The 12,269-nt window shown below is 32.9% G+C and overlaps 1 protein-coding gene across 3 annotated transcripts; it reads left to right on the top strand.

Moving 5' to 3' along the window:
* Positions 1-342: 342 nt before the first annotated feature.
* Positions 343-9,061, top strand: E(z) (histone-lysine N-methyltransferase E(z)). Of its 3 annotated transcripts, none has more exons than XM_046611016.2 (12): positions 343-564; positions 763-1,076; positions 1,535-1,816; positions 2,500-2,716; positions 4,250-4,270; positions 4,460-4,560; positions 4,921-5,098; positions 5,188-5,559; positions 6,637-6,927; positions 7,707-7,889; positions 8,056-8,221; positions 8,432-9,061. In XM_046611016.2, the coding sequence occupies exons 1-12, from the start codon at positions 429-431 to the stop codon at positions 8,490-8,492; spliced, it is 2,322 nt and encodes a 773-aa protein (XP_046466972.1). In that variant the 5' UTR covers positions 343-428; the 3' UTR covers positions 8,493-9,061. The 3 variants fall into 3 exon arrangements, with proteins under 3 accessions (XP_046466972.1, XP_046466971.1, XP_046466973.1); XM_046611015.2 differs by having other exon boundaries at positions 344-564; positions 4,247-4,270; XM_046611017.2 differs by lacking the exon at positions 4,250-4,270 and having other exon boundaries at positions 344-564.
* Positions 9,062-12,269: the final 3,208 nt, after the last annotated feature.

Consider the following 12,269-nt stretch of genomic DNA (forward strand, 5'->3'; position numbering starts at 1 on the left):
TTCTTGCGGGAGTTTCCAAAAAGACGGAAGGGGCATCGGGCAAGGTCCCTAGATTAGACAGTTCAAGACCATCTATGGATTTACCCTTTGCCACCTTTTACTCGGATTTAATGTCGGTTGAGGTTGGTAAAGCAATCACTCGGTCTTTACTGGTTTTTACGGGTTTTCACTTACTTCAAATGGTGGATTTTACGGAGTATGTTTATAGCATTGAGGTTTATAGGTGATGATCGCCGTCATCGCCGCCCTTCTTTTTGTACAATTTCACTTTTGTCCGTAGGAGGCGCTTTGGGACAAGTTTTATCGCAGAGTTTTGTCTACTTGCTACAACTCCGTGGCTGATAGGTAGCAGCTAATTCTCTATGAAGAAGACGAAATAGCAGTCGTTTGCAACACGATCTTTGATCAGGTGTCCAGAAGTGAATGAAATGTCGAAAGCTAAAGTCTCGGCTGAGTGGAAGAAACGTGTAAAGTCGGAGTATATGCGCTTGCGACAATTGAAACGTTACAAGCGCGCTGATGAAGTGAAAATAGCATGGAATCAGAATCGCAAAATTATGACAGGTAAACAAACTTTTCATTTTGAATCAATTTTTGTTACACGACAATAATTAGTCTTTATTATTGTCGATTGACATATTCTATTCGTAAATCTTTTAATTTGTTTGGAAATTACTTTTAGCTAACAAACATCGGAATCCTAGCTTTAATTGTTGAAATATTTGAACAATGAACCTGATATTTTTTTTGCCTTCTCGATAGAGCTGCTCGTCATAGAGCAGAAACGGTGGGCAGATGGAAAGGCTCTATGGCTGGCCATGCAAGAGGTTCCACCTCATGTTTCATGTATGAAGAAAGCAGAGGTTTCAAGCTCCGACGGTGATATTCAAACGTGTCCAGTAAAAATAATAAATGCTGTAACTCCTATACCGACTATGTATACTTGGGCGCCGATCCAACAAAATTTTATGGTTGAAGATGAGACGGTTTTACACAATATTCCATATATGGGTGACGAAATACTTGATCAAGATGGTACATTTATTGAAGAGTTGATAAAAAATTATGATGGCAAGGTAATCATTTTAAAGTACAAATCAATTCTTAGACATTTATTTACGATCATCTAAGCTTTTTATAACAATGCAATGTGGCAATTCTAATCAATAATAAAATGTACAGATGATGCATCATATTGCGCATTAGAAGAAGAGAGTCTAAAAAAAATTGAAAATTCTGAAAGAAAAGATTTTAAATTTATTATATGTGTCAGATTTTATGTATATTATGTAAGGTCAAGTTTTGCTTGCGAGTTGTGAGTCGTCCAAAGCTCAAAAATCAAAGAGAAGTGCAGAATTTTAGTGCAAAATAATGATCATACTAATTTACAAGAATAATTGGGATTGAATTTTTGGATTTAAAGGTCATGCAAAGGCAATTTTTTCAAGGAATTTCAAGTACAACAATCCTAAAATGTATCATTTTACTAATTGATCAATATTCTATGAATTTTATGAATTCATGAATATTTTAGGTTCACGGTGATCGAGAGTCTGGTTTTATGGATGACTCTATATTTGTTGACTTGGTAAATGCTCTGATGCTATATGAGAAAGACGACAGAGATAAGGAACCACCTAAGAAATGTAAAGAATCCACAAAAGATAAGGAAAGTTCAAAAGATGATGATTGCGAAATAACAGAGTTGGAATGTATGAAAATTGAAGTGAAATTGGAAAAAATTGACGAGGATTCAAAAGATTCTAGGGACAAGGAATCTCGGACTACACCTTTTCCTTCTATGCACATATTCAACGTGAGCTATTTAATATCCCAAATGACGTAAAACAATTGTTTCTCAGAACAAATTGAGAATGCTAAATGCTGCTTATCCGCAAACAATATGATAAATAAAAATAATGAATAATCTTGTAGAATAATGGATGTGGTTAGTAGTATAAATGTATGAGTATTATCAAAAAAATTCAGCCGTAATTCAGCTTTATTCCTTAGAAAATTAAATATCTTCCCGGTAGTAAACACTAGTCAGAGAATCAATTGAAATTTTTTTTTTCACCATCAGTTCTAGCATGCTGCAGGTATACTGATTGAATGGTTGGGCTGTGTGTTTATTGCTAGATCTTAACTGACAAAAGTTGTAGATGTAAACCTCTAATCTTTAAAGTTATTAATCCAGGCTATCAAAACTTGGCCATAAATAGTTGTTTGAACGAGTTTCTCATGACATATCTGAAGTTGAAATCTTCAAACATTTTTTGAAAGAATGTTATACTTCCATTTTGATTATTATTTGATATTAGGTCGACTGCATTCTTAAAGTATTATGAAACAAGTTTCGAAACTATTTTATAGTTGAAAATTAGTAAATTGAAGTAAAAAGTGTTTAGCATTGCAGAAGTCAGTTTCATCTGTCCTGAGATTCAGTTTGAACAGAAATCTGTGTATGTATGGAAATATGTTTCCTTAATATATTTACAGGCTATATCAAGCATGTTTCCTGACAAAGGTAGACCTGAGGAACTACGAGAAAAGTACATTGAGCTTACTGAAAGATCTGATCCAAATGCATTACCTCCAGAATGTACGCCGAACATAGATGGTGTTAATGCTAAAAGCGTTCCTAGAGAACAAACAATGCATTCCTTTCATACGTTATTTTGTAGAAGGTGTTTTAAATATGATTGTTTTCTGCATCGTAAGTATATAACGATCTTGGAGGATCTGTGCAGTACATAATTTTTTTAATTTCAAATTCTAGTTCAACATTTTTTTTATAAAAATTCAATATGTTTGCAAAGTTTTGATTGCATCTCAGATGCTTGTATTATTCAATATTATTTACTTCCATTTCATAAAAACAAACTGATTTTCAGTTTTTAAATATTTTGAACAGAGCGGTTGGCTACATCGAATGTGCGCGAAAAAAATCTAAAAACTTTTTCTCACAAGGGGATATCGGAATAGTTTATTGATCAGCTGAGAGTTTATCAACAAAAATTTAAGTTCATAATATAAAATATTTAACTTTTCCACAGGAGACAGCCCAGAAAATGTTTAAATATTTTTTTTTTAAACAACTGACTATATTATTTTTGACAATTCGAACAGAGCCATTGACGATAGCCAAAATTTTTTATCTGCTTTTTTTCTTTAGCTTAAATTTCCTTGCCTTGTAAAAGTTTGAGTTTGTCTTGCATGTCATTGTTTCACTGATATTCGCGAATATCTAAGCTCACATATTATAAGCTTATGAAAAGCTTTGCAAGATTTTGTATATATTTTCTGCTCCCTCATAGATCTGTGAAATGCTGTTGAAATGCCTAAATCGTTCAGTACCGGTAAATGCTTGCAAGAAAAATGATAATGCTAATAACAATATGACATTACTTTGAGCAAGTCACAATACATTGTTTACACAATGTGTTGCTTTTCACAACGTAAATTATGATATCTCCGAAATTTTGGTGGCAAGATTATAAAAATTAAATGGCTAGTTTTGTGTCCTTATTGGTTGGGATCCATATGAAATCATGTAGGCTCCTAGAGAACGCAATCCTAAATCACCTGAAAGTAAAGTAAATAATTCTCTGACACCCTTAAAGAATTTGATATTTCATGTCTTTTTCAGAATAAATTTCTCACAACACGCACATGTATTCAAAATTGTTGCGAAAACTAACATTTTTAAACTTCCAAATTTTATTTCAATATTATGATGGCTGTTAATTCGTATTATTTGAAAAAGTATATATTTCTATTATAAAGCAATTCAGCATATTGAAACTCAGTAAAACTATAGGTTTTCTTATCCCGTATAAATCGTCAAATTTTTCAAGACAGAAAATGATATTTTTGAGAAAATTTATGTGCATTTCTTTAATATTATTGTAAGAATCTCCACTGATTATTAGCCGATCATATTAGAATAAAAATTTTTTAAGTGCCCATGAAATGTAAACTACGGATATCAGGTTGTAACTTAAAATTTCGAAAAAATGACATGTATATATGGTAAAATTTGAATAGCTGCACTATTCATGGTAATTTTTTTCCAAGAAAGTCTTCAAATGTATCAAAGAATTATACAATTTATTTTTTGATGCTTCGGAATTTCGTAGGAGCCTGCATAATTTCAAAAGAATCCATCCTATAATATATATTTATATATTAATCTATATTTTTACACTCAATAATGACAGAATTTATAATTCCTTATTTGATACAGCAGCCAAGGGAATCTCCCCGCAAGGTAAACTTCCATTAAATACAAGAAAATATTTGTCAAATGCTTTTTTTTTTGTTCACTACAGGCATCGTCACTGGAGTCATGAAATTCATATCACTCACAACCCATCTTCACTATCGATTACATCCGTTCTTCTAGATCATCGTCGGTTCTATACTTTGAATGATTGAAACAAATTTATTTTCTTGTTAGGACTTCAAGTTTGTCATCCCGGGCCGAATTTGCAAAAAAGGAAGGGGCCTGATCTGAAGCCATTTGCAGAACCCTGTGGATCTGAATGTTACATGCATTTGGTAAATATCATGTTCATGTATCTCAATTATCCATCAATCACGTCTTGTGTTGATAACAAAACAGACGATTTCTTTAACCTGTTGACCGAACTTGAATCAGTTTGCAAAATGATTGCATTCACTTGCATGTCACTTATAGTTATTAGATTGGGAAAAAATCCCTTTTACAAATTATTTTACTGATTGATGTTAAATTTTGGGAGCTCAATTATTTTAATACTTGAATGATACGTCGATACAAGGGAATTTTATATCTCAGTTACTCATTCAAGAAATTGTATTTCATTTAATTTTTTGGTATTCTTCAATACTATACACAAACTGAGAACTACCAATCTACAAGTATATTGATTATTTCAGGAAGGTATGAAAGAAAAGTTAGCGGCTCAAGCTGCAAATGTGAAAGATGAAGAAGGAGATGAAAAGAGGGGTGGTCCCAGAAAAGTTAGAAAGCAAGCAAGCGTTGATTCGGGCAATGAAGCCAGCAGTGAGGACAGTAATGATAGCAATAAATACAGCCAAGGGGGAAGTTGCCAAGGTAAGAAATACGAAAATAAAAGATGAATTCTATTTTAATTCTGATTAACGACCAGTTCTTAATGCCTCCATTCATTGCAATTTTACTAGATTTTAAACAAAACTTGAACAAGGAAGCAAAACCTTCGATATCTGAAAATCAAGTGCAGCCTGAAAATCAAACACCATTCACGCTGTTGGGCTTTGATAAAGCATCTGAACAGCAGAACGAGTTTTCTTGGACAGGTTCGGAACAGAGCTTGTTTCGAGGATTGCATAAAGCATTTCCTGGTAATCCATGCGCGTTGGCTCAAATTATGTTGACTAAAACATGCCAGCAGGTGTATCGATTTGCACAAAAGGAAGCCTCTGATATCCCAGCTGTTGAAAGTCTCAAAGATTTCACACCACCTCGAAAGAAGAAGAAGAAACATCGCCTCTGGTCAATGCACTGCAGGAAAATTCAGTTGAAAAAAGATTCTGGTATGCAATTTTTAGTTGAATTTTCAAATGTTGAATGCTATATTTCTTGCCTTACAGCTATCCACATGTATTGAAATTATGAGCAGTCTTAGTCTTTAATGTTTTCAAAACAGTTTTTTCTAGTTTGTAGTAATCTGAATCCTATATTCATGTTTGGAATTTAATCCGAATGCTATACCCACGGAATTTTATTTTTTTCCCAAATGTAGATATAGAGACCATGACGTATTTTCCAATGAAGCAAAAAAGGCTTCAAAATGCAACGTTGTTACCGCATTTTTACCGTATCATGTTTAATAATCCTAAAATCAGTATTTCAATTAATTGAATACTTAATATCACATGTGATTAAAGATTATGTTTTGCACTCGGAAGCTAAGATATCAATGGAGTCAAGTAATTTAAATTAAGAAAATGAAGTAATTAGTACGTTGTAACTGAAATTTCTGCTCTAGGAAGCTGCTTAAATTGGCAGGCGTCTTAGTTATAAAAATTTTCGAAGCACATTTTGATCTCATACTCGATTTCTCAATCTAATTTCATCGAATAAATAGATTTATTCAACTCTTTTGAATTTTACCTATGAAAATTTTTGGGAAATGATAAAAGATTTTTAAAAAGTTATCGACAAATGAAGAGAAATCGTGTAGAGATGCTATGATTAAAAAAGAATTTTTGTAACACCTTCATGGGAAGTTCGATTTCATGTACCATAGCGGGTGCGCGAAGCGAGCGATTCCCGAAGAGTTTCATAACTGTTAGGTAATGTTTATTCTCGTACACTAATCTGATCAAATGAAGTCTAAGTAGCACCATTGGATGGGACGAGTCTTGACTACGATCGCGTCCACTGTGTTGTAACAACACGTCTATGTTCAGATTAGACTACCGCGTTTACAATTTTCTCGAGTGGAACTTCCCATTACAGGTGTTACAGAAAATAGTATACGATACGCATGCGCGTCCGTGATCTTCGCGTAAGAATCACGTACTTCGCGCACTTGTATCGTAACTTATTATTGTATTTCTAAAATATTTTTTAATCGAATGATATTATTTCAAATTATGCGTTTCTAGGTGCAAATCATGTACATAATTTTGCTCCATGTGATCATCCAGGACGTCAGTGCGATAATTCATGCCCTTGCATCCAGGCTCAAAATTTTTGTGAAAAATTCTGTCAGTGTAGCAGCGATTGTCAGAATAGATTCCCTGGATGCAGATGTAAAGCACAATGCAATACCAAGCAATGTCCCTGCTATTTGGCAGTCAGAGAGTGTGATCCTGATTTATGCCAGACTTGTGGTGCAGATCAATTCCACATCACTAAAATTTCCTGCAAAAATGTTAGTGTTCAACGCGGATTACGTAAGTTCATTAAAACATACTTAATTTGGTAGTCAAGATTTAATGCAAAAGTTACACTCTCACATGATTATTCTGCTTGAAATATTTGTGCAGCAATCGAGCAAATAATAGAACCAAAAAGCAAGAATAGAATACTACAATCATTATCAGAATTACTTCAGAATTTTCTAGAATCTGCAAACAAACTACAGATTAAAAAAAAAAATTGTATCCCCTCGAGGTTGAATCAATTTTATAGCGATAATTAATTTGAAGTACAATTGGTGAGGAAAACTTGAAGATTTTCGGAAACTTGAATTTTATTACTATATGTTGTTAATAGCATACAAAATTCATCAAAATTTCTGTCAAAACATGTTACAGCTATTACAAAATAACTGGCGTTTCCAGATCTTCAAGGGTAAAATACTTCCATTTAAACAAATGATCTCTGAAGACTTCGAGATGATTTCAATTTTGAATTTAATATTCGAGTTACAATAGATTTTGTTAAATGACATAAAAGTACCATACTGATATTAAAACAAATCAACCTTGAATGTAAATTGATTTCTCATTCTAAATCTTAATTTTTGTGGCATTGGTTGTTATGTCCACCTATTCTTTTTTTTTGTTTTTTTAGTTATATCCAGCACCAAAAACCGTTACTTAAGCCCAGAACGATATGGTATATTACATTCGAAAGGAAAATCAGCAGAATCTCGTAAAACTTGAGATTTTAACTAAAAACATTTAGCCCAATGGAAGTATACTATGAAAAAACTTTTTTATATTTTCAGACAAGCATCTCTTAATGGCACCTTCGGATGTTGCTGGTTGGGGAATATTTTTGAAAGAATCTGCTGCTAAGAATGAGTTCATATCAGAATATTGTGGTGAAATAATAAGTCAAGATGAAGCTGATAGGCGAGGAAAAGTCTACGATAAATACATGTGCAGCTTTCTCTTCAATCTCAATAACGGTATTTAATTTAAAAGAGTCTAAAGTTTGCATGGAAAAGTTTTGATTTACCAAAAAATAGATGCTAACCATATTACAAGTTGAATAATTGATATTCTTAATCAAATTGATGACAACTTCTTTTGGCGTGGACGAATAAAAATTATATATTATATTTTTTTGAGCAGATTTCGTAGTAGATGCAACTCGGAAAGGGAACAAAATACGATTTGCGAATCATTCCATAAATCCAAACTGTTATGCCAAAGTTATGATGGTCAATGGTGATCATAGAATTGGAATCTTTGCGAAGAGAGCTATACAGCCGGGCGAAGAATTATTCTTTGATTACAGGTGAGAAATGATTTGTTAAATCACAGACCGAGGCACAGAATACGGAAAGAAATAATTTCTGTGCCCGTGACTGTAAAAATATTTTCTAATAGTAATAAGACTTATTGAATATTAGAAGAATTAAAATAATGCAGTAAGTAAATATTGATTGTTAGCGACCAAAGGTTGCTTTATTTAGTCAACTATACCGATGTATTTCTCGTTTTACAGATACGGACCAACAGAGCAACTCAAGTTTGTTGGAATTGAACGTGAAATGGAATTTTTATAGCAAACAGTTGTTACCTGTGAAAATAAGTAATTCTTGAAACAATTTTGAAATAACTGTTTTTTGGACCGGAGTGTAGGTATGGAATACGTTAATGATGCGAAAAATGTAATCTATTATGATTCACGGTTAATAAACCGGTTTCAATACTTTACACATTTTTAAAATTGGTACGTGAATTCGATATCGTAGAAAATAAAAATCTTGCTATCTGTTTGTATTTCACGTATCTGAATCTTGCATTCAAAGTGCTATGGAAATATGGTTTGTCGATAAAAATGCTGTATCAGCTACGGAAAACATTTCCGTATAACACAACTTATTTACAAATGTAATACACATTAAGAACATTCTCCACGTGTGGTGGACACGTAGATTTTATTGCTAATACATTTGTATGACTATAATGATATTATAACCTGTCTACTTCAACCTTGAACGAAGACTAGGGTAAAACAAGGTTGTTGACTTCTGGTTTGAAAAGTTTATAGAAAGTGTACTACAAAAAAAAAAAAGAAAAGTTCGAACGATAAACATACTTCGTACTTGACATGGAACACACACACACACACCATATATAATGTAATACATTCATACTCGCAGGAAAGGAAGGTTGTTCCAGCTTTTGAAGAGGAAAAAAAAATGATAGGAACGGAACAGATCTTGACCGATAAAGCGTCAAAATCAAGGCTCATTTAAAGATATGGTTTTACATCCATATGGTAGCGATTATTGCTTTCATAACAATGATGATTATAATAATAATAATAATAAAAAAATAATAAGCATAAGAAAAACTAGGAAAACTAACATTCTATGTGATAAAAAATATAATTTTTAAATAATGTTGAGTTGTTATGTGAATGTTCTTGAAGTAAATATTTCACAACACGTCAGACACATTCTTCAATTTCTTTGATTTCTCTCTTTTTTCATACACTACGTTGCGTACGTTTTATCGCAATTATCAACGCCTCAGGCGTTGTATATATTTCCAAATGTCTACTACATATGCCAAGTTATATCATGTATATGTTTGTATACGTGTGCGTAGAGACGTACGTACATATGTAACACATATGCGTTATGGCATCATTGATTTCGATAGTTGCACAAGGCTCCGCTCGAGATTAATTCAATGTGATTTCAAATTCGCCACGAGAACGGCACTACGAGTCCGGTGAGCAATTCTAGGTCAATCCTAAGGTCGGACGATCAAAGAATTTATTCGCAGTCTCGCTGAAATCCTGGCATAAAAATGTGAAAACGATCAGGTCTCTGACGAAGCTATATCTGAGTTTTGGTAATTAATCTGCCAGTCATGGTCGCTTGTCACGAGCTATTCGTCAACGTGTGACATCTAGCGTTGAGTAATTGTAAATAACTTTGTTGTCACTACGTACGTGTATTTTCTACACTCCACAAACAGCTGTGAAAAGAACCGTCTTTTTGTGCGGCTGCACAGTAGCAGTATGGGACTTCCTAATAGTGATGGCCAATAAGCTAAAAATAATCGATGCATCAATTGATCGAGTCCAAAAAAATAATCGAACACGACTCGATTAAATCGGCGAAAATGAATTGATTAATTGATCATTGCGTATTTTTTTGAAACGGTGCATATGAAACCAAAATTTCGTAAATTTCAGTACGTAGTCTTAATAACGGAAAAGTTTTTTTTGATGATTTATAGTTTCATTCAGAATATTTTTCAATTTCAGATAAAAATATTTGTTTATCTTTCACTTATTATATCAAATAGGTACTTAGTAAGTAAGACAATGATAATAATTAATACTCTAATCACATAAAGTGATAATGTATTGCATCGTTCATGGGAGTAAAAAACAAAAACCGCTTGTGTAGGAAAATAATCGAGTCGGTCGATTAATTGAGTTTAACAAATAATCGATTATACTCGATTTATCGGGAAAAAATGATCTACCTAATCGAAAATCGATTATTTTTGGTCATTCTTATTTCTCAGGGCAATCTGCTCGTACTTTTCAATCTCGTTTTTTCTTTTGTTTTGCCTTACATGCCGTAATCGACTGAATTGCTTTACATGTTATACAGACATTCGGGCGAAAACATGTTTTGAAAAATTTGGCGCGATAAATTGGGAAGAAATGAAGAAATTTTCGCGAATCATTGAATATAAGTGAATGTCGATTTAAAAAAAAGGCACAGATTTTCTACAAGAAAATATATTAGCTTAATGATATTATTTCTTAAACGCAAATTTGTGCCATAATTTATTAATAGAACACTTCAAATTAAAACATATGAAGAACATTTTTTTTCAAGTATCTTTCTTTGGTATTACGCAATGCATTTTGGTAGATTCATCTGTTCAGGTAAATTTTAGAATTTCGTAATCAAACTCGAGCCAAATAATTTCTAATACTCTCAGAATTTCAGTAAGTTTTAAAAGTGCGGTAATAATTGTTGTCAACAAGACGAGAGGGGGTGATATTTAGAGAGAAAAAAAACAGGTGAATGTTATTTAAATGATTTTAGTATTCAACTATTTTTAAGTACAACTGTACGAATAAATTAGCAAGGACATGAGGGAAAATGATGACGTGATACCACTTCGTTCAGTGCATATAAATGTGCAGGGGTATGTCACCCTTTAGATGCACTTTTTTGGAAATCCGAAAGATACATTTCTACTATGTTTTTCGATCTTCAAATTGCAGTTGGTCCGATGAAAATGCGAGCAGTAGTTTTTTTTGTTGTGTCAATTTTATGAATTTACAACCCTATAATTTTCATGAATTTCAATCCTCCCATGTAAAGCCGCATATATTTTTATTTACTCACGACCAAGATTATGTTATATTCGGGCCCAATGAATTTTCTCAACTGCGATTATACGAAACTTCAGAAATATCCCTTTCGTATTTTCAGTTTGAGCATGATTTCAGCGCCCAAAAACTTTTTCCGCTCGTGCAAAAATACATACCTCTTAAATTTCGCTGGAGAATAGAATGCTAAAAAATTAGCAGAATCAAAATCGGACAACGAAAGACACTTCCTTGTTAGTAAAATAGTTTGTTCCTAATTCTTTTGATATCGCAGGCTCTATTAAAGCAACAATTATTTAAACCAAACTCAAACGTTCAAATTAGCAGAATGTGATCGGGTCTGACAAACCTTTGTGATCTTATTTGTGAGTACATTTCGTTACGAGTATGAATAAGGCAAAAAGCTTAGCTGTACGAGTTTCGAACCGTATTTTTTATCACGAGAGCCAAAAAATCGCATAAAATTTGCGATTTTGAAATTAAAATGCTAAAAACTATGTTTTTCAGCCGAAAATCTTCCACCTCCACCACCATTTTTTGTTTTTTTTTTTTTTTTTAATGACTAACAAGTAAAAATTATAATTAAATGGTTTGGCATCGACAGACTTTCCTCGCTTTCATCATTCAGAATACTAGTTATTCATGAAAATATAGGTTGTTTAGCAATAAATGGACGAAAAACGAGATACTTACATTTTTCGCATAGGTGAATAATTGGATAACATTGATGAAAAAACGGAGCGATCTCCGTTCTTCGAAATAGCTTGCATGGTTCGAAAAAAGGGTTGTTTCTGCGGAGCATCATGTTCAGCAGTACAGGTCTTGAAGATCCTTTGGAAATATTGATTGTGCGCGGAATTGTAAACGTTTTTTCAAATTGACAATTGTAACGCTTGTAGCGTTTTTCGGTTTGTTGACTGAATATGAGACAAGTTGGAACAATATCTTTGCCTTCTATATCCCTGTGGAA

The sequence above is a fragment of the Neodiprion pinetum genome, chromosome 2, assembly GCF_021155775.2.
Source record: "Neodiprion pinetum isolate iyNeoPine1 chromosome 2, iyNeoPine1.2, whole genome shotgun sequence".
Taxonomy (NCBI): domain Eukaryota; kingdom Metazoa; phylum Arthropoda; class Insecta; order Hymenoptera; family Diprionidae; genus Neodiprion; species Neodiprion pinetum.